Source organism: Notamacropus eugenii, chromosome 2, assembly GCF_028372415.1.
Source record: "Notamacropus eugenii isolate mMacEug1 chromosome 2, mMacEug1.pri_v2, whole genome shotgun sequence".
NCBI classification, from domain to species: Eukaryota; Metazoa; Chordata; class Mammalia; order Diprotodontia; family Macropodidae; genus Notamacropus; species Notamacropus eugenii.
This window is the reverse complement of record NC_092873.1, coordinates 63,232,990-63,260,949: the sequence shown is the minus strand read 5'-3', so window position 1 is coordinate 63,260,949 and position 27,960 is coordinate 63,232,990. Positions and strand designations below refer to the sequence as shown.

General features: G+C 42.9%; 1 protein-coding gene across 7 annotated transcripts in view; it reads left to right on the top strand.

Moving 5' to 3' along the window:
* AGAP1 (ArfGAP with GTPase domain, ankyrin repeat and PH domain 1) overlaps positions 1–25,436 on the top strand; it is a 694,274-nt gene extending 668,838 nt beyond the window's left edge. For 6 of the 7 annotated variants that reach the window (XM_072640680.1, XM_072640679.1, XM_072640678.1 and 3 more), the window contains 2 exons: positions 13,322–13,577; positions 17,131–25,436. In XM_072640680.1, the coding sequence (XP_072496781.1) occupies positions 13,322–13,577; positions 17,131–17,334 (460 nt within the window). In that variant the 3' untranslated portion in view covers positions 17,335–25,436. The remainder of the gene's footprint in view (positions 1–13,321; positions 13,578–17,130) is intronic. The other variant, XM_072640674.1, reaches the window with a different exon arrangement.
* Positions 25,437–27,960: the final 2,524 nt, after the last annotated feature.

Genomic DNA, 27,960 nt, shown 5'->3' with positions numbered 1-27,960 from the left:
TTCTGAATGTGCATTTCGGTCAGGCACCACTGAGAATTGAACCAGAAATAAGAATTCATCAATGCCCCTCTTTGTGTTCCTGCCAAACTGGCCTACTTGGGAAGCCTCAGTGACTGTGCTCCATCTCCTTTCTCCATCCCTTTGCCCAGGCTGTGTCCCCTGCCTGGGATGCATTCCCTCATCCCTTCTACCTCATAGAGTCCCTAGTTCCCTTCAGGACCACCTTCTATACAGTGCCTCTTTCCCTACACTAGCCTTGAATTTCAAGAAAACAACTGTTCTAATCAACCCAGAGGAAGGTGGTGCATTTACTCTGTATCCATTTTGTGTCTCTTATCCATGGACACTTTGTTTCCTTTTATTTCCTTCCTTTCAGTTCATTGTGGGCAGGTCCTGTTTCTTTTTAGTCTCTGTAGCCCACCTCCACCCCTGTGCCTGCCCAAGTGCCTTGTGCATAGTCAGGGCTTCATAAATACTTGATGAATTACATTGAGCTGAATTCTGCTATTTCGGCATTTGGTGATTCAGTGTTCTGAGCGTCTTCCTTGTCCTCCCTGAGTACTCAGGAGGGTCCATTTAGGACAAGAGCCATGACAACATCTTTTTCTCACAATAAACTCGTGAAGCAGGTAGTTCAAGGAGTATCACCTACAATCAATAGGTAAACTGAGGCTCAGAGGGGTGAATGACTTTCCCTGGGTCACAGAGCAAGCCAGCAAAGCCAAAGCTTGAACCCGGGACTCCAGGCTCCTCCTAGTTACTCTGCTAGCTGTGAGCATTGCTCCCTGGTGGTGGTCTCCTTGACCACTCTGGCTAATACCAGAAGGACACCGGGAATGCCAGGCTTATAATTGTCATCATACAGTGTCCTCCCAAGGTGTGGCCGTTGGTGCACTTTGAGCTGGGCAGCCCCCTCAGCTCAGCACTTGGAGCTGGGAGTCCAGTAGCCAGGAAGGACCCCAGAAAACCCCCATCCTGGGTTCTGGTTTTAGCTCTTATGAAAGCTCTGGAATTGAACAAAGCGGCCAATCACACAGTCACTGAGCCCCGTCCTTGTCCAAATAACTTCTGGGGAGCCAAAGGCCCGGGCTGTTTGCAGAAAGAAGTAATGAAAAGAGAACCCCCACTTGGAAGTTTCTGAACGCCGGAGGCACCTGAACACATAGATCTTGTTGCTGGGGCCGCGTTGAGTGCGAGCGCGCCGCCTTCATGCCCTGTGTGGACTCTGGATCCACCCCGCCCGCGCCAGCTGCTTGCACACCTCCTCATGAGGACTTGGGAGAAGTAATAAGCCTAATAGGACAGCTTTATTTAATTAATTTTGCTCTTTTCCTCCTTCTTCATTGCCCATAAAGCATCCCACAGGTTGGGCCAACACTCATGGTATTGATCAACAGCCAGGACACTATTTATTTCTTCTTTGCCCCATAACTATAAATCCTTGTCTCCTCGCCTCCTTTAGTCGGCATGTGGGATTTACAGTGACCCATTCCTTGGGAGAAGCTCTTCGTTATTAGGGAATAAATATCCGTGGTCATTGTTTGCTGTGCTCAGCCTGTTGTTTGTCCGGCCCTAGCCCTAGTGGGCCCAGCCCCTTAGCAACGCGACCTGGGAGAGAAGGCATGCATGTGAGAGAGCACTGGACTGCTAAGCCCTCCCTCGGCCATAGAGCCAGGGCTGCTCCTGCAGAGAGAGGAAGCCGCCTCTGTTTTCTCAGCATATTGTTCCAGGCTCCTCTCCCATACCTCTCCTCCCAGTTCCTGTTCTGCTGGAGGCAGGAAGACACGCTGGACATTCCTTGCTGCTAGCCCCTTTCTTCTGTCTCCTTCTCCCTCTCCCTCTGCCTTTCCCTGCCTTTCTTGCCACAATTAAAAAATGGTGACTCTCTGGCCATTTCTACCCCCACCCCTCCATCCCAGGCCCTGAAACAGCCTGCTCTGCTCCAGCGCTTCTTGGGCCCTAACACATTTTAAAAGTCTGCTGAAAACGGCCCCCGAGCCAAGAAGGACCCCAGCTAGTGGGGAAATGTGTTTGTTGTTGTTTCTTGGGAGAGTGACCCTCTTGAATGCCCAAGGCAGTAAAATGTGACAATGTCATGGGAGGGGGTTCAGGCCCGGATGTGGACTGAAAGCCTGGTGGGTTGGAAGGTCAAAAGGTGAAGTTGGCATGCCCAAATTACACTTCCGTAGCCCCAGCTGCATGAAAGGGATCCAAGGAAAGAACACGGATACAGATCTGTAAAGACTTCAGAGGTCACTGAGCCAACTCCACCCTACCCCCAGTGCACCCCCATTCTACAAAGGAGGAAACTGAGGTCTGAGCGGGAAGTGTCTTAAGATTGTAGGCTTAGAGGCAGAAGTAAAGGAAGCTTAGCGGTCCCCTAGCCCAACCCTGTCATTTTGTAAGTGACAGTTATGTAAGGGCATTGCCAGTCACATAGGTAGCAAGAGGCAAAGGAGGGATCTGAACCCAAATCTTCAGACTCTAAATCCAGGAAATTCCACATAAGATCCACCAACTCTAATCTCGTTGTGATTGATGGCATTGGCCCTGTTAGCTATATGATAAATGTCTGAACGTGTGAATATCATAAAGCGGTACGCTCTCTGGGTCCAAATCTAGAATGAACCCTGGCAGCTGTCAAATCTACTTCTCTTTTTCTACAGAGGAGGCATCTAAGGAATAGAAAGATGAAGTGACTCACTCCACTGGGGTCACCCCATTCATAGGATCATGAGACCCCAGCCCTGGAGCTGGAAGGGACCCCAGATTTGTCCAGTGCCTTCATTTTACAGATGAGGAAATGACTTGCCCAAGGTCACAACTGCAGGTTCTTGACTCTAAATCTGTCCCTGACTCCCCTGCCTCTTTACATGAGGGACCCAAAGCCAAATCTATCTGACCAAGAATCTGATGGTCCCAACTTGAAGATTTATTTTTAGTTCTTTATAACTTTCTGGGAAGCAGAGCCATGAGCAAGTGTTTAGATGTTAACCTCTTGTCAAATTATCCCTAGACTCTTGGAAGTATTCCCCCCTTGCCACAGGCTCTCCACCCATCCTGGACACTGCAAGAAAAGACAGAAAACTAACCTGGGGAGAAGGGAAGGAATCACATTTTTTTTCCAAGACAGTACAAAGAAAGATCCATTGTACCCCAGCATCTAAAGCACTAGGCTGGGGATCTCAGACACCTGTGTTCAAATCCTGGCCTTGACATAACCTCTGTAACCTTAGGCAAATCACTCAACTCCCACTGGGTTCCTCAGTTAAAGAGGGGGTTGGAAAAATACCAAGAATAAAATAAAATGAGAAAATTACACTCACAGGCTGCTGAAGTATTTTCTGATTCAAGTGTCTGATCTGGCTCCCTGGGCAACACTCTCTGAGCCTCAGTTTGCTCATGTGTAAATAGGGATAACAATAACTCAGCAGTTATTATGAAGTAGTGAGATGGTAGTTGGAGATCTCTCTGCAGATCCCAGAGTTCTTGTGTGCATGTGTTTACAATGGGGAGAATTTGCAAAAACCCTCTCTATTTTATGAAGTCATTTCCACTCCTCATCCTCTACTTTGTTTCTGACAGACAGGCAGCTTGCCAGGGTTACCGGCCATCTTTAGCATCCATCACTCTTAGGCAGGTGATTAGAAAATAGTCACTATTATTATGGAAAGGAAGCTCAAAACTAATCCAAGAAGGTAAAAAAGGAGTTCCTGAGGTTCACCAAGATCAGTAGACACTTAAAATCTTTGATTGAAATGAAACGGACATAATAGAGAAGATGAAGTCAAAAAGCACTTATCAAGCCCCCACTAGAGGTGGATGATACAGCTAACAGGGAGATTACTTGCCAACAACTTAGTACAAATCAGACATAAGAATGTATGGACAGGCACAACATGCAAAAAGTTAGAAAGGACTTCTTTCAGAAGATGGAATTTTAGCTGGTGCTTGAAGGAAGCCGGAGGGACAGCATTCCAGGTAGGAGGGAGGAAAAATCAGGAGAAATGGCTGGAGTCAGAGATGGAGTCAGGAAACAGAAAGGGGCCAATGTCCCTGGATCAGAGTGCATAGAAAGGGCAGTCAGGTACAAGAAAGGAAAGGGAGAGAGGGACCAGGCTGTGAGGCTTTTAAAGTCAGGGGATTTGAGATTTGATCCTGGAAGCAATAAGGAAACCCTGGAGTTGTTTGAATAAGCATGATCCCTTTCTGCATCGACCACCATTGAAATTCTAGAATGGGTTTTTTTAAAGCATGTGATTTGTAAGCTCTTAGAGGAAAAAAAGGTCAATTACCAGGAACCAGTATGGGTTCACTTAGCAGAAAGTGTCAACTAAATTAATTTCTTTTCCTTTTTTTTTAAAACTAGTTTGTTAGATCAAAGGAATCCTGGAGACAAATTGTATCTTGATTTTAGCAAAACATGTGGCAAAGACTCCCATATCCTTGGGGTCAAGCCGTTAAAATGTGGCTGAGGTGACAGACTCAGAAGGATCTATAGCTAGCTGAGCAGGCAGACCCAAAGAGTGAAGAGCAGTGATTAATGCTGCTGTGCCATCCTGGAGGAAACTTTCTCGTGGAGCAGCGGAAGACCATGTCCTTGGGATTATCCAATATTTTTATCAGTGACTTAGATGAACTCTTAGGAGGCTGCTTATCAAACTGACACAAAGCCCAGAGAGGAAGAAATAGTGAATATGAGAAATGACAGAAGCAATATTCAAAACAATAAAACATTTGGCTGACAAGGAGAGGGAAATTTCAAAGTGTTTCTTTTTTAAGTTTTCTATTACTTTTGCTTTTTACACCAACCCCACCATATGACATCACCTTGTCTCAGAAGAAAACAGTTAAACAAAACTAACCAGAACCACAACACCTTATGGTGTGTGCAACATGTGGCCCCCACAGGTCCCTACCTCTCTATCAAAAAGAAAAAGGTACCATTCTTCACTGTTCTCTAAGACCAAGATTGGACATGGCAGCGAATCTTGGTTTGGCTTCTTTTGAGAAGAGTTGTTTTCATTTGTGTTACCACAATCATTGTGTAAATCGTTCTATTGCCTCTGAGTGCTGGTTTCTACCAGTCTTCCCATAGGGACAATTATTGTCCTTCATTTCTCCAAGAGGGTCAGTGACATGGTAGGTGATGTCTTGACTTGCTGCATGAACTGGATTAAATGAGGCAGAGTTGCATAGCCTTCCCATAGATACAGAGTCAAAGATATTGGTCCTATGAGTATAGGATGGAAGATTCCTGATGGAGGATAGATCAGATCAGGGGAGGGGGTGAGAAGGACCTATGTCTTTTATTAGAATCATAATTCTTAGAGCTGGAAAGGACCTGAGAGATCTGCTGATGCAATCCCTTTATGGGACCCAGAGAGGTCAGTGGTTTGTCCAAATTCACACAGGTACTAAGTGGTGGAGCTGGTCTTAGCACCTAAGTCCTGCAGCTCTGAGTTTCTCATGGCTCATCCACAGAGACACCCTGATAGGCATTGGCCAATGACTTAATGAAATCCAAATGAGGATGCTGAGGACATCTCACATCTATGTCTTGTTTTGCTTGAGTATAAAGCCCTTTCTTTCAGATGGCACTAGTCTAAGAATCAGCTAAACCTTTCCAAAAAGGGGATTGGGGGAGATCCATCTGTGGATTCCAAAAACTTAATCCAATCTTGTAAAGCTATCAAAAAAACAGGAAAAACATTCCCTCTCTAGGTTCCAAAATTTACCCTTTACCCCCTTTTAGAAATGGGGGCACTTTTCAGAACCTAGGAATGACCATGTTAGTTCCTCATTCAAGAAAATTCTGTGGTTTGATTGCTTTTAGGGTAAAATACAAATTCCTCTTTTTGATGTTTCACAATTTGGCTCTAGACTAATCCCCATCATACATTCAACACTCCAACCAAACTGACCTCTATCTTATTCTTTATATAAGATGTTCCATTTCTCTCCTCCCTGCATTTGCCCACACAGTCCCTTATACCTGGAATACCCTCCCTTCTCACCTTGGCCTCTTGTAACACTTGCCTCTCTTCAAAGGCTAGACTTCAGTGCCATCTCCTCAAGAGGCCTTTCCTTATTTCCCTAGTTTTTAATGACCCATTATGACCCTTCATTTTGCATCCATCTTCTCTTTCCTTATCTGGGAACACATTCTATCTCCCACTAGACTCCAAGTTCCCTGAGGTCAATGGGTGTTTCATTTTTGCCTTTGTATCCCATTTATACCATTGAGACTGCTTAAGAAATGCCTATTGGGTAATTGAGTTCCCATCTTGAGTTTTTTGGCACTCAGCACAAGGGTGGTCATAGGACATTGAATTTGGAGCCCAAGTGACTCTGAACCTGCTTCTATCAGAGAGGTATAGAGGGCACAAAATAAGGATGCCCTGAAGTCCTGATGGACACCAACTCCTGCTTCCCCTCCCATTGCTCTGAGTCCTCCCCTCTGCCAGGTCGTTTGTCCTCTCGGATCTGAGTCCCATGTGACAGTATCCTCTGAGCTCTCCACCAGACCTCAGGTGTTCTCATCAGCGATTATCAATAATAATTGTTCCTCTGATTCCCCTTGTCATTGGCTGGGAGAAATAAATGCTTACATTAACTGAAAATAACACCTCATCAAGTTTATTGTTCATCTCTTTTAGCCGAGGCCTATCCACTTTTGAGCCACTCACTTGCCGTGATTCCATCTTGACGGGCACTAAACCTGCTAGTTTTGAAGAAAAGATTTCAGTGGGACTCATTTTTTTTGAGAGAGAGGAGGCAGAGGATGACATTAGCAGCAGCAAAGTCAAGCTTTGCAGGGAATCTTTGCCCTAGAACCCAAGACTCCTGGGCCAGATACATTCCAGAAGCTCCCACCACCCAATCCCCACACCAAATCATGTGTGTTCCATCTACAGAGTTTTAACCCCTTGTCCAGATGTCTGAAAAAAAAAACCCTGTTTATGCATTTGGCCATCCCAGTAAACATACTGCTGTCCCATAAACTCCATCTTGGGGACTTTTTCCCTGGAACAAAAGAAAATGCTGGTAAGAAGAAACAAAATATTTACCAACAGTCCTTCAGTTGTACCTTTGCCTTTGGTTTTTAGGGAGCGGGTCCATGTCTTCCCCCTGATTAGTGGCGCTCACTCTCATTTCCGCTGCCTCTTATTCAGCTGATTTATTTAAAGGTATGTCAGCACAGGGCTGAAATGAAGCACTCAGCCTCCTCTTTCTGCTCCTTGCTGACCGCTCCAATAATTCATTTTTTAGCTCATTAGCTAACGGGGGATGTGAGCAGTGGTCCTTCAGGGGATTGGAACGAGGGGAGGTGATCTACTGCTGACAACTCTGCTCTTGGACTGGCCTTCCTCAGGGAACATGGAAAGCTCAACCAAGGCAAGCTGTGGATCCCTGAAGTCAAATTGGGCCATCAGGGCAACAGTTAGAGTATTTATGTCTGAGGCACAATTTCTAGGGCGAACAAACAGGTTTAGCCAAAACAGAGAGAGAGAAAGAGAAACTTTTGACTTTGGTATTAGCCATCCACATAAAAGTGGAAGGGGCAAGGTTAGAATCTGGGGCAATGGAGAGAGCGCTGGACCTGGAGTCAGAAAGAGCTGCATTCAAATCCTGCCTTTGGTACTTAGTAGCTGTGTGACCCTGGACAAGTCACTTAGCCTCTGTGTACTTTAATTTCTTTACTTGTAAAATGGAGATGATAATAGCAGGGTTGTTAGAGAGATAATAATGTCAAAGTGCTGAACACATTACCTGACACATAGTAAATGCTTTACTATCATCAGCATTTTTAATATTATTGTTATTGCTATAAGTTAAGGGAGGCCATGCTAGAGAAATGTCTTCAGGCCAGAAGTCTCTATGAACACTATTGACAAAAGGAAAGAAGTGAGTGTTAGGGGAGGGAAAGGATAGTTACCACTTTGAATGTGCCTGAGGATGTGCTGGAAAGAGAGAGAGATCCCATCCTGTGTGTGCCTCCAGCGGGGGGCCATCCCCTTCCAAATGCTAACAGAATTCAAGAGTGCTGGACTCAAAGTCAAGAAGACATGCATTTGAATTCTGCCTCATACAATGGACCACTGAGTGACTCTGGACAAATCCTAGCATGCCTCTGGACCTCAGTTTCTTCATCTGTTAAATGAGAAACTTAGGAAGGAGGCATCATGATGCAATGAGAAGTGTTCTAAATCTGTGATCCATCTGACATACATCCTTAAAAACAAATATACTGCTCCACTGAAAGAAAGAGAAAGTATAAAAGGGAAAGAAAGAGAAGAAGGAAGGATGATGAAATTGAGTCAATTTCCAATTATGTGATTTCTACTCAGTTTTGTGCTTTGTACAACCAAACTTTTGAGCGGGCTGGAATTTCTTCTTCTTCCTCGGAGCAAAGCTCCAAGGTGCTGGATCACAGCATTATAATAGTTTTTGAACTGGAATATATGTTTTGGGACATCATTTGGTCCAACCCTCCTTTTACAGATGATGGAATTGAGGCTCTGAGAAGGTGAATAGAGGGAGAGGGCACTTAAGGCCCTTGAAGCATGAAACTCCCTTTTCTGAGTCTTGCCCAAGCTGGGGCCTCCTGTGTTTTGCTGGGCTCCTGATTTAGACAGAGGCCCCTCCCATCTCCTAGAAATCCCATAGTTCTACTTTACCCTCTGCCCTGAAAATGATGAAAACATGGCTGAATGGCGAATAAAAGAGAAGTGTTGATTTAGAGCTTCGATTTCCTCCAAGCCACCCCCTTGTGGTTACCTTGGACATAAAGGATGCCACAGCTTGTGTGCAAAGCTATAAGCAGGATACTGTTGCCAGTCCAAGAAGGACAAAGGAGGGATGGTTGCACACGGGGTCCTTTGGCCTCTTTTCTGTCTTCTTTGTAAACTTCTGGTGTGGAAAGATGCTGCTCAGAAAGATGCTCTTGGTCAAAGATGCTTTCAGATCAGAATTCTCAAGCTGGAGGAGACCTTGCAGGTTGGTCACCTCTTCCCAGAGCCCTTGTCTTCATCTGAAAGAACTGAAGCCCAGAGAAATGAAGGGATGTGCCCATTGTCATGGATGTAGGAGACTTAGTCCCACCCCCTCATTTTACAGATGAAGACCTAGAAAGACTTAAGACCTAAGATGAGAGACATCATTAAATCTTAGGCAGAGGACTGGGCTTGGACTTAGGAAGACCTGGGTTCAAATGCTATCTCAGCCACTTACTAGATGTCACCCTAGACAAGTCACTTAACCTTTTTATGGCTCACTTTCCTCATGTGAAATGAGTCAGTGGTCTCTAAGATGCTCTAAATCTGTGATCCTAGAATGTGGAGCTGGAAAAAGTACCTAGTCCAAATCCTTTATTTTACATATGAGGAAACTGAGGCCCAGAAAGGTTGTGATTTGCCTGAGATCATACAGGTGCATCACTTATGATCTAGAATTAGAAGGAACTTCAAAGAGTGTCCTCATTTTACAGAAGAGGAAACTGAGACCCAGGGAAGTCAAGTGGCTTTCCATGGTCACACACCTACTATGTGTTAGGGGCAGGATTTGAACACAGGGTCTCTGACTCTACTTCACCACAGCTCTCTGAGCTTCAGTTTTCTCATATATGAAAGAAAGTTATTGCTCTCTAAGGGGCTTTAGAAGGCATCTACTCCATCCCTCTCATTTTACAGAGGGGGACACTGAGACCCAGAGGGATAAAATGATTTTGCCCAAGGTCACACACATCCAATAAGTAAAAGAGTCTGGATTCAATCAAGTGAGCAGAGTTCCCCATCAAATAAAGGAAGTTGAGCTGCAATCTACTTAACCATACGGGTGGGTCATTTCTGTTCTATGTTTGGGTGGGTTGGTGGATTGAAAGGAAGAGGAGAACTGAGCACCAATGGCCACATTTAAAATGCATTAAGAGTTCATGTTCACTGTGGACATATTGATGTATGGAAAGAGAAGAGCAGTGCTATGTAATTATAATTGCTCTCTTGCTAAGGGATTTTGAAATATAAAGAGAAAATTCCATCACTGCAGTGAGTGTTATAACCCCTGTGATAAGTTCTGGCTTTATCACTTGTGATGATTTTGCAATAACTATTAAAAAGCAACTGGAAGGATATTAAATTGTTCAGGGAAATGATGCCCATGGAGAAAGACAAATGGCGCTAGGCTTTAAACATCTCCATGTCAATTTCATTTCTCTGCTCTTGGTCAATTTCACCTTTGCTCTGTTCCTCCAAGATCCTTCATGTCAACTTTGCCATTGTCCTCACTGGGGACTGGTTTTAGACAGGACTGTTAGTTAAGAAGCTTTTCAGGCTACTGTGTTTGAAATGATGATTAAAAAAATAGCAGACTTTGGTTTGGTTTTACCCCTGTCCCTTTATACAGTCACACACAAACACACACTCTCACACACACATTGAGGCATTGTTTTCCTGTACTGTGGCATTGTATTTCTTGTTCAGCGGGAATTTTGACTTGGTTGTCCATCTGCATGGGGGATAAGGAGGGATGTCCTGCTCAGCTACAGGGAAATGCTTGTCCTAGAAATCTTGGGATGAAAGGAGTCACAGGGGTGACTCTGAGGTCACTCCACTTGGACCAGGAAGTGATGCAAAACTAATCCACATTTACTGGGGAAGAATTTGTTTGCCTAAGTATTTAAAAACAGATTAGGGCTAACCTGACACTAGATTACCCGGAGTAATGTCAACAGGGTTGAAAGGTGTAAACAGTCCCTTTCTTTGGGGACTCCAGGCAGAAAATGGGTTGGGTAATGAATTTTCTTCCTAGGGCTCCTGCTTTGGGGGGCTTGGCTGGACACACTGATTACCATGTCGAGATCCTAAATTTGAGGACAGAGAGCCCTTGGAATGTAGTGTGCTGTCCCAATTTTGGTGGAAGTGATTGCTGCCATTTTTTCTAGATATGGGGATATTTTTTTCTTTCTTCGTCATCATCATGAAATAGTTGTTGAATTCCTAATTGCTGGGGGTGAGGAAGGTGTTGGACTTTGCTAGATACCGTTCTTATAGGTTTTTGATTTGCAGGGCAACTTGAAAAGGCCAGCCCTTTTGTCATTGCTACCATTCTTTGTCTAGAGAGTGATACTGTAGAGTTCTGTTCAGAAGTGTGAGCTGTTCTCTTTGAAGTCAGGCTTTCTTCCCTGGCCCCTCTTTTGAGGAACCAAAATGAACAGAATTACTCAGTGTGGAATGGAAAGTGTATTACCCCAAGAGAGGCAGCAGGCGACCAGCTCTGCCGCTTTCTATGGAGATGACCCAGTGCTAAATCACCAGCCTTTTCTCAACCCCAGTTTCCCCAACTACAAAATAAGAGAGGCAGACTAGATAAGGTACAAGGTTTCTTCCAGCACTAAACCTGTAATCCAAAGTAATCCTGTGATCCTCATATTCTCCAAGTGATCATTATAAGCTCAGGTAGCCATCAGAGTTCCATCCCTGCCCTTTCCCTTTTCCAAAACTTAGCTTAGAGGACTGAGCATCCACACTCGAACATCTAGCACTGAGTCTTACTGCTCTCTAGTCTTTTCTGAATGCTGCAGCCCAGATTGCCTTCTCCAAACATTTTGCTTTAGCAAAGTCACTAGCATTTTAAGACCTTACAGCCCCCATACCAGGATTCTTTGTGCAGTTGTCTACAATCCTAAAAAAGTTGTCCCTCAGGAATCATTTGCAAATCATGGAGATCTAACCACTCCGGGAGGCCCTTTTGCTGCTGCCTAGGATGTAAGAGAGAGACACACAATCACAGAATCCTAGAGTTGGACATGACTTTAGAGATCATCTGAAGACCCTAGCATCATCAATTTAGAGCTAGGCAAGATGCTGAAGATCTCCTTCCCCTGCTCATTTGTCCATCTTCAGATGAAGAAACTGAAAGTTGGAGAAGGTAACTGATAAAAAACTGTAGAGGTCACACTGTCCAACCCTCTTAAAGAATGAGGAAACTGAGGACCAGAGACCCAATATCACATAGGCTACTAAGAGGGAGGGTCGAAATTTGAACTCAGGTCTTCCAACTCTAAACCCTCTTTCTACTGTACCACACTGTCCTACTCCTCCTTCCTCAGAATTTTCTAGGGTATCAAACTTTTCTGGGTACCCTCCTAGACTTCACTGCTTTGTATTATCCTCATCTGTATACGTGTTAGATTATCCATCCCCCTTTCCCCAGTAGAATTTCATCTTCCTGAGGGCAAAGACTGATTTTTTTTTTGTATTCCCATTTTAAACTGAATTGAATTACATACCATAGGGGCTTAATATGTTTACTGAACAAAGTGGAGAGAAATTGACATAAGATTGGTCTTGGCAGGCATAAAGTGATGAATATCACACCCTCGCTTTCCCCTGAATTTCTACCAAGAATGCTTCAATTCTGACTTGGAACAGCATTACCAGACAACCATGAATCCTGGGGAAACAGCAGCAGATTCAGGGAGTCTGTTGTAGCCTGCCTGAAACACGCTTGGACCTCCCCAAGGCTGCCCAGTACAGAGAGGAACTTCTAAAATAATTAAACGCCAAATGATTTCTCTGGCTACACCCTCCCTCAGGTTGCCCTGGGAAGGACAAATGGAATTGGAGGGAATTGGGAATAATTTGCCTTGGGCAAAGAGTCTCATGAGCAATTTGGACCAGGAAACCTGTTTGAGGAAGGCTGTGTGTCAATTAGCCTCTGAGCTTCTTGAAGGCAGAGGCAGTCTCTTTTGTATATGTCCTTTTTTATACACTAACTGGCATACGTCAGGTGCTTAATAAATGCTTTTTCTTTTTTTTAATGAACCTGATAAACATCAACAAACAATAGAAACCTGACTCTCCATTTCACTGGTGTAGGGAGCTCTCAGGTGAGGAAACACCTTCTCCCAATGCATGCTGGTACCTCCTCTTCAGTTTTAGGAGCATTGCCTGAAACATTAAGAGATAAAGGGACTCAAAACCCAAGTCTTCCAGGCTCTGGAGCCAGCTTTTATTTTCATGTGCAAAGGAGAATGGAAAAAGAGGATTGTATAAGAAACTGTGACTCTCCATTTATAGAGCTAGGGTTTTTAACCACATATGAAATTTGTCTGTCTAGTCCCAACACTGCTTGCCTGGGTCACCTCCTGATCATCAAATGGTTTTTCATTCACTCATTAATATAAAAACAAAAGAAATATCTTTCCTGATACTTAATGTTTTACTTCCCTCCAAATTCCTTGGGGTTGGGGAGGGGTTGCAGTTTTCTTCTCTTCCATGTGCTAACCTGGAATCTGATATTTCACCAACTGCTCTTCCAGGGAAGAAAAGGAACGGTGGATCCGAGCTAAGTATGAGCAAAAGCTCTTCCTGGCTCCTCTCCCATGCATGGACCTCTCTCTGGGCCAGCACCTGCTGAGGGCCACAGCGGATGAGGACTTGCGGACTGTCATCCTACTCCTGGCCCATGGGTCACGGGAAGAAGTAAATGAGACCTGCGGAGAGAGTGATGGACGCACAGCTCTGCACCTGGCCTGTCGGAAGGGGAATGTGGTTCTGGTACAGCTCTTGATTTGGGTAAGTTTCCAGTTTGGGGTGGCGGTGAGGGCAGGGGGCGGGGAAGGGGAAGAGGAAGGAATCCAGCCATTTGCCTGGTCTTTCCCTGCAGGATGAGGGAAACTCACAGGACATAAGTCTTCACAGCTCAGGAAACATTCTAGGCTCTCTGCTTCCTTCTTCATGCACTAATCTATCATGTATCACTATGAGAGGGTCACTTCCACTCTCTGGTCCTCAGTTTCCTCATCTGTAAAGTTAGTGGGTTGCACTAGGTGATCTTAGGTTCCTTCTGACTCTTAAATATACAATTCCATAAAATATGCAGTAAGTCCTACAATCTCCATCCTTTAAATACTAATTCCCTGCCATAGGAGAACATCTATGTACCACCTGGCATTGCTCTGACATGTTAAGATTGACAGGATATCTTTTTCACAACAATCTTTTGACATTGATCACACAAGTAATATTATCCCCATTTTACAGATGAGAAGCAAAGGCTCAAAGGGGTGAGTGACTTGCCCAGGATTTGCAACTGATCAGAGTTGAAAATAGATTTCAGACCCACTGCTCCATGCAGCCATTCCCTAGCACTATGATTGTTAGTACTGTTAGGGAAATGTCTGTCCCATTGCACAAGCTTCCCTGTGCCTGGGGCCAGCAGTTCAAGCTCTCAACTGTTAGCATTGTCTCTCTCTTTCCTCCTACTGTCATATATACATTTAATTCATTCATTTCATCAGATTCACACTATCATATGCCTACAAAGACAGAAGCAAAACATGTACTGTCCAATAGCTTGCATTCTATTGGGGGAAGGGGCCTGACATGAACACAGATAAGTTGTCTATGTATGTTGTATTCTCTGCTGGTAAAATGTAAGGTCCTTGAGGTCAAGGGCTATTTTTCCTTTTGTTTAGGTCAAGGGCTATTTTTCCTTTTGTTTTTTGTGTCTCTAGTGTCTAGAGTAATGCTTTCAATAGAGAAGATACTTAATAAATAAATGCTTATTGGAGTGGATCGGGTTGGGTTGGATTGAATAGGGTTGGTTGAAATTGACTGGCGAAAGTATCGCTCTAACCTTAAAATGGCAGGTGGATTGTGAAGATCTGAAAGGAAAGAAGTGTCTCCAGTGAGGCATCCCATAGGTAAACATCCCAAAGCTGTTTTCCTGGGAGCCCTGTTTGCTAACAGTCTTCTGAAAACTTGAGCTTCCTCAGACTAAATCTTTCCATGCTTGACTTCAAGTCAAAGATCCTGCCCAGATCAGAGGCTGGTTTTTACGATTCTTCTGTTTCTAAGAAAAAGAAATCCTTCCTCCCTTTTTGCTTCACAAAAAAACCATGAATGGCAAATTCATTTCTCCAGGATCAAAGTGTCTTTCCTTTCTCATTCCTAGCATGCAAAAATCCTAGATGGTGGCCATTGAGCCCCCAAGACCTTTTTCCTAAGACCCCTGCTTTGTTAACTTTCTGATTTGGATTCACTTAAGGACAGGCTTTGGTAGAATCCATCTTGATGCACTGGACAAAAATGCTAATAAGATGAAAGACATATTCATTCACTCCCATGAGGCACCTAGCACTATCTGCAGACTGGTTCCACTCAGTGGGATGCCCAGCAGGAATTACCCAAGTTGTTTCTTCATCATGCTTGGAGGTGTTCCATAGCGTTCAGTGTGACAAATTTGTATTGTGTCCAGAGCCCTGTGTTAGGTGATGAAGAGATTGAATGAGATGCGTGTTCCTGTCCTCATAACATTCAACCTCCAGGAGGTGAGGACAAGCCACAAATATCCATAGTATAGCAGAGAAAGGAAGTCAGAGAGGTACAAAGTAGTCTGTGATATCAGCCTGGAAGAGCCTGGGAAGTCTCATGGAGGGATCAAAGGCCACTTGCCACTGATGATGTTGTCGGGGGGATTCTTCCCCAATCATAAGGTCCTAGAGGTAGAATGGAATTGCCTTGGAACTCATCTCAACCAACCCCTCCTTTTACAGATGAAGGAGCTGAGTCTGGGAAATGTTAAATGACTAAATCTCTAGGATTGTAGATTTAGAACCTAAAGAGATCTTGAAGGTCATCCTATCTGACCCCATTTTACAAATAAGGAAACAAGTTCAGGGAGATCAAATGATCTGCCCAGAATTACATTGATGGTAAGCATCTGGTAAAGCAGGACTTGAATTCAAGTCTTCCAAGTATTTCCTTGTACTTTGACTTTCACTTTCTCTACTAAACCACCCTACTGCTTTGGTTCTAGAAGGACTCACCCTTCAAAATCTGATGCTAATAATAATAATAGCAATAATAGAATTTCTATAACACTTGGCAAAGTGTTTTACAGATATTATGTCATCAGATCTTCATAACAGCCTTGTGAGATAGGTGCTATTATGATCCCCATTTTACAGATGAAGAAAACAAGGCAGAGAGCCATAATTGGCTTGCCCTGAATCACACGACTAGTAAGTTTGGGAAGTTAGATTTGAACTCAGATCTTCCTCTCAAGAAGAAGCTCAAGTTCTTGTCTCTCAAAAAGCAAGAATGATTCCTGACTTGAGAGATCAGTGGCAGAGTTCCAAAGACCTGGGTTCAGGTCTGTCCTCTGACCCACATTGGCTGTGTAGCCTTGGGCAAATCATTCGCCCTTCAGTGCTCCAGATTCCAAGTCTCCTTTTGACCAGGGAGCTTTCTAATTGAATGGTCTTTAGACCCCTCTAAGGAAAATCACATTTTTAAAAAATAGAGTAAATTAAGTTGAGATGAAAAGTCAGAAATCAAAATAGAAAATGTTGACCTGAAACTCTCATTGGCTTATCCATCTTATTTGCTTTTATGTTTTTTCAGATACATAAAGATATTGAGAGAATGTGGGAATATGGTCCAACTTTCCAGACCCTGAAGGCTAGGGGGTCTGGCATTTCCTGATATATTTTCCTCTTGATTTCTTATTCAATTCCATAAACACTGATGAAATACTCACTTAAAAACAGCCCTGCGATAGAAAGACCAAAATGAAACAAGTATTTATTAAGCACCTACTAAGAGGTGGGGATTCAAAGCAAGGCAAAAATGGTCCCTGCCTTCAAGGAGCTTCCACTCTAAAAAGGAGCTTTCAATCCACCTATCCCTGAAACTTTCTCTTTCCCTCTGCACTGAGTGCTTTCTCCCTCTCTCAGTCAGAGTTTCTTCATCTGGAAAATGAAAGGATTGAATTTGAATTAGCCCAACACCAAGCTTCCTTCTAGCTCCAAATCTAGAAGGGGATAGGGATGGGGCTGACATGTGTGTATGTGTCTGTGTACATGCATGCAAGAGCTTGCGTGTGCTAGACCTCTTCAGCAGAACTCTAGCAAAGCTTTTGGAACCTTTCTCAGAGTAATGTTTTTAAACAAAATGAAATAAATATATAGAGAATTTTTTAAAAACCATACAGAAATACAATTATCAAAATATGATTTGTTTTTTTAATGTTCATCTTGATTCAACCTCATGAATGAAGTAACAAGTTTCTCTGCCCCCAGCCCACCTCCCAATTGCTTTAAAATGGAATTTCTTGTCTCTGCAGTATGGTGTAGATGTCATGGCTCGAGATGCCCATGGAAACACGGCGCTGGCGTATGCCAGGCAAGCCCCGAGCCAAGAGTGCATTGACATTCTCCTGCAATACGGCTGTCCTGATGAGCGCTTCGTCCTCATGGCTACTCCCAACTTGTCCCGGAAAAACAACAACCGGAACCACAGCAGTGGCCGGATGCCCACCATCCTCTGAGTCGTGAGTGCGGCTTTGCTGGCACGCCAAAATCAGCAGCCCTTGTTGTACCCTTTCTCCTCAAAATTACAACCTGTGAGTGTCGTGAGGTCCCACCTCCCACCTTCCCCAGGGATGGCAGCCTTCCTCCCTGACCACCTCACCTCCACCCCAACCACTTGTCCATCCTATCCTACCCCATCCTCCCAAAAATCGGAAATCTGGACAACCAAGAAGAGAATAGTGGTGGAAGAGGAGAAGGAAAGAGGACCGCAGAATGAATGTTCCTCCTTAAAGATCTTAATGATGAACACAGAAAGAGGGAGGAAAAAAATCAGCATGGCCCTGGTCCTTTGATCATGCTTAACACACGGCATGGGACCAACCATTTTATGGGTTGTCCGCAGACTGTCTCGGCAAGTGATGGGGAAGAGGGCGGGAGAGGGAGGGAGGGAGGAGGGAGGGAGGAAGAGGAGGCAGAAGAGAGAAGGAACAGGAACTTTCCTTAACTGCCAGTTAAGCACATCAGTACTTTTCCCCACTCCCAAACGGAACCCCTGGATTTCATTCTCTTTGCCGAGGAGCTTGACGACATAAATCAGAAGCAAGCACAGAGTTTGTCAGGTTTGAAGCCCCTATGATGGTATGTGTCAAATCAGTTGTAGCTAATCTGTCCAGGGAGAATACTGGCTTCATTACACTTGTATAGTTGAGCTCTTCCAGCATTACCGCTGTTTAATAGGACATGATTAGTCATCACGGAGAAAAAAGCATATTAGCTGAGAAGGTAGTTACTCGGCACGCATCGGTGATTGCCTGGATGTGATTGCAATATTCTTCTGAGCATCATATTATCTCAGACATGTTCTTCGGAGCCCTTGGAGTCCTCCTTTCTAAATTCACTGTCATAATTTAGGATCTGTTTAATTTTTCAGCCCAAAGAGAGAAAAGCAGTTGCCGAGTATTATTTGACTGCAGTCTCCTTGGTGTTAACAACAAAATGGGAAAAAATAAATAAGAGTAACGATGAAATCCAGAAAGGAAATTGTAAACCCTGCTAACAATCACATTTCAACTACGTTTAGTCAACTCAATAAATGAGTCCACAGCAATTTTTTTTCTTTCCAGCCGAGAGAGAGAGAGGTTTTTTTTTCCTGTCCTTTGGCCAAGGTGGGTGTGTCAAATTCAGGGGTCCCTCTCATGCTGTGTTGCCTAAGTTATACAGATTTTTGTATTGTGTCTTTAGATGAGTGTAAAATCTATTTGAATAAAAAAAAATTCACCAAGATGCATTGATTTTTGTACAGATGGATGGCACCTCCACTGATTTGGAAATTGACCTACATGTGAACACATCATGGGACAACTTGAGGGAATGGGAGGGTTATGGGTCATTGATGCAGAAAGGGTCCCAACAGCAGGTACTTCCCCTCTATTTTTGTATATTCTTAAAGAACGTTTTGGAAGGAGATGCTGGCCCATTTTATTTATTTTTGAAAGGTGATATTAAATCTTGTTAGATAGCAATGGAGAGGGGAGGGTGATTTTCAGCTGTAGAAACAATTTAAATGTAATACTTTTACCGTTGGAGACAAAGGGCTGTGTCTTAGGGGAAGAATAGATTTGTCTAATAAAACCCAAATGCTTGGGAAAGGGGATGCATGAAGAGCATTGCTTCTCACCTCCTTCTCTGGCTGTTCTCAGGGCAAGACAGACCTGTCCAAAACTGAACGCTCATCCCTAGCCACCATGTTGATACATATTTTGCTATTCAGTTACTGCTACATTGGCCCATTCCCAACTCCTGCCAACTTCAGACATGGCAAAACAACCAGGATTGTTTCTGAGATAGAGGAGCAGGAATTCTTAACAAGCCCTTGGGAGTAGCAAGGTGGAGAGAAAGGTCTGGGACCATGAAGGAGGAAATCTGGTCTGAATTAGAAAGCTCTAGATAGCATTTCCAATCCCACCCAGCCATATAATTCCAAAAATCCTATTTCAAGTTTTTCACATATGTTGTCTATGTTTCAAATGGCTTGGGAGGTTCGGTTTTTTTTTTATTATTATTATTATTTTCTTCTTTCATAAAAAAGAAAGAATTTGGAGCAAAACATAAAGTGCGAGTGAAACGTCCATATGAACATAACATTCAAAATCAATTTCTCTGCATTAAAACTCTCTGAAATGTCAGTGTCTAAGAATGGGAGAGGGCAGGAGGGGATCCCCAGTGTGATACTGAGAATGCTACCCAAATTTCCTGCCTCTCCTTTAGTGTTTGAGATACACTTTTCATTCCTGTGTGCCTATTTTTGATTCTGTCTCTCTGTCTGCTTCCCTGCCTTCTTCCCCCTCCTTTCTTTCACACTCGCCCTGCCTCCCACCACAGAAACCCATCAGTTAGTCTGTCTTCCCGGAGCAGGAAGTGCATGGCTTCTGTTCCTGCTCCTCTTAACAGTTTGTTAGTGTTCCAGGAGGAAGTCCGCTCTCCTGAGCTCAAGTTTTGGCAACAACAGGTTTTGAAAGAAGGAGGAGCTTGGGGGAAGGGACGGGGAAACCCTAAATGGGGGTCTTGTTTGCAAGTCTGCTTTTGTACTGTTAGAAAAAATACAAGCACCTTCCTTATTCCCGAAGGCCACCCTCTTATTTGAATGTCTTGCTAAAACACAAAGACAATAGAAGACTAAAAGGAGAGAGACCTGTCCTGGAGATGGCAGTTGGTAAGGGGCAAAGGATAAAGTTTAAAATATTTTTTTCCATGGCCGATATGAGCTATGTAAGAACTGGTGGATGAGACAAAACAATTTTGGGGTTCTTTTGGTTTTGTTTTAATAAAAATGACTCAAAAGGGACAACCAAAGATTGGAAGAAGGATGAAAAAAGCAGCAGGCAAAACAATGACCAAATGATGCCATCATCCCCCACGGGAGGACAGTTGATGGAACTTTTTCTCCAAGCAAACCTTCCTTCCTCCCTTCAATCGGTTTTATCATTTGGCTGAATGGTCACTAAAATGGATGAGTGTTTACTGCAGATCTAGTCAGGTCCAGAGAAAAGTAAAGGAGGGCTTCTGGAAACAGGACTCCCTAATAAGGAACCTTGCTGCCTTTGTTTCAAGGTTCCCTTGATTGGAAAGGACTTCAGATCCCAGGATGCACACTCTTCCCTGCCACCCCACCCTCTCCCTATCTTGCCCTGATACTCCCAGAGATGAGCAGCCCCAGAAGATAAGTGGTGAATTAATGAATCTCTTGCCCGATGAACAGAGCTAGTCTCCTGGCTCCCAATAAGTTTGAATCAACATTTCCATATTCCAGAAAGGCATGGCAATATATACCACTAGACCCCAGATAAAGATTATTGGACTTGGAGAGGGTGGGGAGAGCAAGTGCAATAAGCTCTGGCCAGTAGAAAATTCATTCTGGATGCTAAGTAGTTTGGTAATGTGTTACATTATATTCCACAGAGGGAGTCTTGGCTCCATTTGAAAAGGGTTGGGAAGTTAGGGGGAGGGGAGATAGTTTTTTTCCCCTGAGCCTTGAGGTCTGACCAAAAAAAAAAAAAAAAGACAAAGATTATCATTTACTTTACATAGGTTCCCACTCAGAGAAAGCTGCAAGGGTCCTCTACCATTTTCATTCACCACTTTCTTTGGGCAGCACGGAAGGGAAAATCAGAACATCTGGGTTTCTATCCAGGAAGGATAGAATGACCAGCTGCAAGTTAGATCCATTGAACATTCAAGATGAAAGGGAAGTCTTTGCTGAGGATGAAAGAATCATACTATCATAGATCTAGAGTTGGAAGGGACCCAACAGGCCACTTCGTTCAACTGTCTCATTTTTCAGATGAGGAAACTGAGGCTGGAAGAAGTTAGGTGACTTGCCAAAGGTGACATAGGCAGTGTCAGAGGTGAAATTTGAAGCTAGGTCCCGGAGTGAGTTGTAAAATCCATGATTTTCCCATGGTGCCATGCTGCTTACATTGTCATTATAAAACACAGTTCTAATTGTTTCCATGGTAGGAAAAATGTCTCGCCCACTAAGTCAACTCTTTTTAACCTCTCTCTTCATTCTTGCTCTTGGACCCTCTTTATTTGGCTTCCTCTAGAACCCATCTTCCATATTCTATACAGTCCCCAAGCATGTTATGAACAAATGAAAAAATAAATTTTAAAGTAGACAGGAAGAAATGCCCACAGAAACTCATGGAAGACATGAGTCTGTTTGGTTGATTTATATAATATACCCTTTATTTCTACAACTCCTTTGTCAATATTCCTACTTTGCCAAATTTCACCTTTCACCTTTCAAATCTTATTTGAAAAAATGAAAGATTACTAAGATCCTGGATGTACATGACCATCAGCATTTCCTAATTTGACCCATGTCTTTCCTTTACTATGACCCACATTTTTCAACACCCCTCATCTGAGAGGCAAAGGGGTTTGGACACCACACCATGGCTGGTGCTCCCATGGAGCACAGAGCATAGCCCACCAGACACACCTCCTTATATATCATTTTGTCCTTTAAGGTACTAACTGATGTGATTTTTAGCCCAGGATGCATGATTTGCATTCTCTCAAGAGAAAAGTGAGAGAGAACATGGTGACTGAGGCTAGATGAGGTTAATATTAAATATGGCCCAGCAAGGAAGGATACACAGATCTTAGTTTCCATCATTGGTCAGGGCACTGGGCAAATCACAGCTCTCAAAGCCTCGGTGTCCATATCTGCAAAATAATTGGGGTAAACAAGATGTACTCCTAGTATCCAATAGCTAAGATAAGGGACTAGATCTTGCATTGTTCATCCCAATTTCTGGAAGGAAGAATGATCACTGATGAGTCCAGTTGCATGGTTTGAGAAGAAAGTGTATTGATTTCCTCCATGGAGACTCCAGAGCATCCTTAAGAGACAGGGAATGACCTTTCCCTTCATCCCTTTGAAATCCCCAATGCTCTTCACACATGTAGACCCTTGCCACCTCCAAGAGGGATTAAACTTTGACTGTTTGATTAAACAGAGCGAAGAACTGGGACCAATGAAGGGAAGTTGCAAAGAGGAACATAGCTGTGAGGGGAAATGTCCTAATTCTTAGACTGTCACAAGCAGAATTGACTGCCCCAGGTAGAGGTGGACTCACCTTAATGGGAATCCTCAAGTAGAGACTGGATGGCCACTTGTTCAGGATGCTGTAGAGAGCAGAGCCAAAACTGGAGAAGGGGGAGGGAGGGATCCTGGCCAACTTTGAGAATCAGTTTATTTTTCGTTTTAGGTCAAATATAGAGATAATTTAATCTCTGGGTTATTTTAAGACTAATTCTTTTGATCAAAAATAAAAAAAATAAACATTTTTTTTAAAATCAAGAATTCTGACTTGGAAAATATTGGGGGGATTTCAGCACTATTATCTCCATATCCCCACATCATGCATGTTCATATGTGAGCAAATGGAAACACACACAGAAAATGTGAAGGGCCAAATCTCAGGTCGTTTCTGCATCTTCAATAAAATAGAAGTCCCTTGTGGGCAGAAGCTATTTCATTTTTTTCTTTGTTTTTTCAAAACCTTGCAGAGTTCGTGGCACATAGCAAGTGCTTTAATAAAAGTTTATTTATTGGTATTTCATCAAACATATCATCTGTGTGTAGGGCACTGTCCTAGGTGCTGAGTGGCCTTCATAAAGTTCATGGAAGAAGCCTTTGGGGGTAAAAGTATTCTGCTATGAGACCACAGGTCTGGAATTGGAAGAAACCTGAGAGATCATTTAGTTCTACTTCCTCAGTCCCACTCGACAGATAAGCACCCTAAGACCAAGAGATGTGAAATGACTAAGCAGCAGAGCCTGGATAGAAACCCAAGCCTTTTGAGTCCAAATTTGGAGCTCTTTCCACTAGGCACACTGCCTGTAATATAATGCTTAAAAACAACAGGGTTTTATGTTTAAAAAATACTTTCCAATCCATAATTTCATTCAATTCTTCCCAAACCCAGTAATGTAGACAGGGTGCATATTATTGTCCAAGTGAATTGACTTGTCCAAGATCCATTTTTGAATTGGTGGCATCAGAACTTGAACCCAGATCTTCTGACTCTAAGTCCAGTGCTCCTTTTGCTGTATCTGCACTGAATTGCTCTTCCAAACAAATTCAGATACCCTCAGCAAACACATCTATAGCAAATATAGAGAACAGAAGGTTCAAGGGGGCAGGACTGTTTGACTTTTGGTTTTTTTATGCCTAGCATCTAGCTTAGTGCCTTGTACACAGTTGGAGTTCAATAAATGCTTTGGGGGGTAGTTGAATATTTTATGACAGCAGTCACAGAAAGCCAGCACCTAACTCTTATTTAAAGGAAAACTCTTTCATTTTTCTGGCTCGACACTGTTGGACAGAAAGCTAAAAAGTTCTTTTGAATTCCATACTTAAAAATAAGAAATTAGAAGTTGAGCTAATCATAGAAAATCCTGATAAGTTGCACTTATCAAATGAAGGGATTGTGGCTTTGGTTGAAGACATTTTCCGATCTCACTGCCACTTGGATATGCCTGTATATAGAAATCTTCAGAAATGCCATTTGGCCCACAGAGTATAATAATTCCTGAGTAGTGGGTTCTGACCTCACAGCTGTCTGCCTCCCTTCTGACATTCTCGGAAGTTGCATATATGTGTCAGATTCCTGCTTGGGATACATTTGAGAACACAGGAATGAATACAATAAGTCACCGAGAGGGAAACTGTCTAGAAATATGTATTGTGCATTGCTTATGCAAATACACACTTGCTTTGTGTGGTTAAAAACTTTATTGTGTGTACAGGGATATTAAAGGAAGACTCGGTAATGGAATAGTGTGGGTTATTCAGTGGAGTAGGTGGGGAAAGTACTTTGAGAAATTAGGACTGTTCAAAAAGGGAGAAAATGCACCTGGAATGTAGGAAGTAAAGTTTAGTCATCTATAAACTCAACTATTTCAATATCGATAGAAGAACACGAAAAAGAATGATATATGAAACTGTGAAGTTGTTACATACAATTTGAGTGTGTAAGTGTATGCTAACATATAAGGTAGTAACAAAATTGCCCTGTTTGTCTTCAATATAAAGTAGTTTTTCCTCAAAGATTTGAAAAATGTCCCCTGTACTTGCTCCCAGTTTGTGTTAAAGGCATATACAAGTTGAACATCTTTCCCCTGTCCATGACCATTGGTGAGGGTCTTTCCCTAAGTCACTTCTGTGGCAAATAAGCACTCCTTGAAAAGTCCCCTTTCCTTGGTCCAATTCTCCAACTGAGATGCACTGGGTCCTGCAAAGGAAAAAAATCATCTACATCCTTTCCATGGCCATATGAATCCTACTGGTAGAGGTAAGAAGCATGTAGGTAAGGGAGGGATTCTATACTGGGGGCATTCTGATTGACTTTGGAAGGTATGATCTGAATATTCTTCACTTGGTGCAGCTAGGCAGTGTGGGTTTTAGAGACCCACCCACTCCATTCTGAGGGTCACCGACCAGCAGAGCATCATTTTCCCTTTGGGCAATTGACTCTCTTTCCAGGGACCACCCCCTGACTATCTTCTCATAGTCTAGCTCTCCAACCATATACTTTACTTCCCATCTTGTTGTCTTGGGTTTTTCTTAAAAGAGCCAAGGGAGCAAGTCTGAATGGTCTCTCTCAGGCCTGGCACAGGGCAGATGTTAACGCACGGTTGTTTTTTGTTTGTTTCTGTTTCTGTAAATAGCAATGTACAAATGATGAAAAAAGCAGTGTGGAATTAATGAAGAGATGCGCTTCTGGGTTGTTTTTATATTACCTCATTCAGCAAGTTTGTTTTACAATGATGATTCAACAATGCTTAATTTATACTGTTTGTACCGTAATTAAAACCATTGACAGACATTTCACCTTGCTTGTTATTTCATACAATCTTGATTTGATTAAGTATGCCAGTTTGTATTATGTTTTTCTCCCTCCCATGGGATTTCTTTGTGTGTGTCGGCTGTACAGTATTCTGAATGAAAAAGAAAAAAAGAAAGAGAAAAGGTGTAAAGTACTGCCTAGAGAGAATGAGAGAGAGGCTGCTACATTGTACAGGTCTCTAATAAAGAAAAAACATGTCACAAGGCCTCTGTGGATGTCTTTTGGTATCAGTGGTCTTGGGCTGTGGTTTGGTTTGGGTCTTTACAGTTGGTTTAGTTCCCATTCTCCAAGGAAGGAGAACATTGATAAGGAGTAGGGTTCAGAGGTCTCATTATGTAAAGCACTCAGTATGTGCAAGGCTAACACAATGGCCCCAGCAAGTAAACCAATTTGCCTGATTTGGGTAAATCTCTAGGCTGACCTGATGCTAAAGTAGACCCCTCTACAGTAGGTTTTAAAAAATCCAGAAATGACTTCAATTTTTTTCTTCTTTGAAGGAGAACTCTTATCTAGATGGATCCTGCTGGAGGGGAGGCACCATCAAAATATCCCTAGGCTGTCTGGTAACTTCAGGGTTCCGCTATTTCAAAGGATCCATGAACTCAAGGATGTGAATATTGCATCCACTGATATAGATTGCAACCCTTCCGCAGCATTGTAGTAGATGTAACTCTTGTCCATAGTCTCCCATTACTGCTCCACAGAAGACCCATCCAATGTGATGGAAGTTTCCTTCAAGGACTTTAGTCCACACCTGCCAGGGCAGTCCATGGGATATTTACTGATAAATTCTCTCCCCACCTGATCACCCCTGGTCTTTGGATCATATATTCTCTAGGTGATATCCCAAAAAACAGAAAAGACGTTATGGGAGGTGGTGGATTCCTCTTCCATTAGAAGTCATCAGGATAAGTCAGAGTGACCACTTATTAGATATGTTAGAGTAGGGATTCCTTTTAGGTATATATTAGATAGTCACTGAGCTTCCTTCCAGTCATCAAATTCTGGGCTCCTTTAGCATTATGGACAAGGTCTTGGATTTGGGGGTCCAAGGAAGACATGAGTTCAAATTTAACTTCACATTTAGTAACTCTGTAACTATAGGCAAGCCACTTAGATTCCATGAACTTCCCATAATTCTCTAAGGCCTTAGCTACTGAGTGCTAAATATATTAGCAATAGAAGAAGACTCCACATCCATGGAGTTCCAGGTGTTTGATGTATAAATGTTTTCAATCCTTTATGCCACTGATTAGTAGAAACCATCAGTTGAAATGGACTTGCCATGTATCTTTACATTAACCTTTGGGTCACCCTCAATTTCCCATGTAAAAGTAAAAGTAAGCTCTAAACTTGCATTAGGCACCCTGCAAAGAAAAATATTCCCTTAGAGACCGTCATAAAGGACCTCTGAGATAGGACATCCCACTTCTCACTTTACAGATAGAGAAACTTATACCCAAAGTAACAAAGTAATGAAATGACTTGCCCAAGGTCAAACTAGCTAGTGACAGAGAATGCAAGCCAAACCTTTTGATTCTCATTCCTATGTACTCTTCATTTCTAGAATGATTCAAATGAAAATGTTCAAATGTAAACATCGGGAAGAATTACTTATGTGGAAAACTTGATTCTAAATGAGAAAAGATTTAAAAATGGAGGAGAGGTTCAAACTAGAGATTTAGCTCTAATACTACCTATATGGCCTTCAATAAGTTGCTTGACTGAGAGGTTTGAACTAGATTTCAAAACATCCAACTCTACATCTATAATCAACCCACATAGTATATTTCAAGCCATTAGGAGGCATCAGGATCTGAGCATATGTGAGTGGAAGTCTCTGGTGATTCTGAATGAATGAGAAGTTGAGATGATTCACACAGACCATACAGAAGCATTAAAGCCACACATCTAGACACACCTACACTCCTATCTACATGAGAGGCCATGGGGTATGATGGATAGGAAGTTCCCCTGGGAGGCATTTCAAGCCTTAAAAGTATTTACCAAAGTCCATTCAATACACAGCCAGGAATGTGCTGGACCTTCTAGAAACATGAGGTAGGCTCTTAAAAGACTCAAAGGGCTAACAATCTGATGGAGGAGAAGAGATGTGAACACATCCATAGGAGGATGTGCTAAGAGCATAAAAGAAGAAAGTGTGATGAGAATTTGGAAAATCAAAAGATCATTTCTGGTGCAGGAATGGGCTTCAGAAAAGGTTTCATGCACTGCTTGGTTTCATGCCTTAAAAGATGGGGAGGATTTCAATGAGCAAAGATAGGAGGAGAGTGACAAGAGTGTTCCTGGCAGAACGAACAGCCTAAGCAAAGGCATGGAGGAGGGAAAGCAGAGAACATGTCACAGGAGTAGTAAGTAGGCCAGTTTTGCTAGAACCAAGTACAGGAAATTAAAAAAAATGGGTGGAAGTTATAAAGAGGCAATTTTAGGCTAGATGTAAGGAAAAGCTTTGTGAAAATGGGAGCTTTGTCAGAGGGGTGCAAGGGGTGAGATTCCTGGTCATACATGGGAGGGCCCTCCAGCTCTGACATTTTGGGTCTATGGCATGATAGTCCCCAAGTATCAGGAGCTCCTGATACTGTGCATCCAAGAAGATTAGGTGAGGAATGGGTTGAAGTAGAGTTAATAGATAGAGCCATTGGTTATAATGCTAGTTCAATAGGCCAGGTGAGAATTTAATGGGACCAGAACTGAAGTGGAATAATC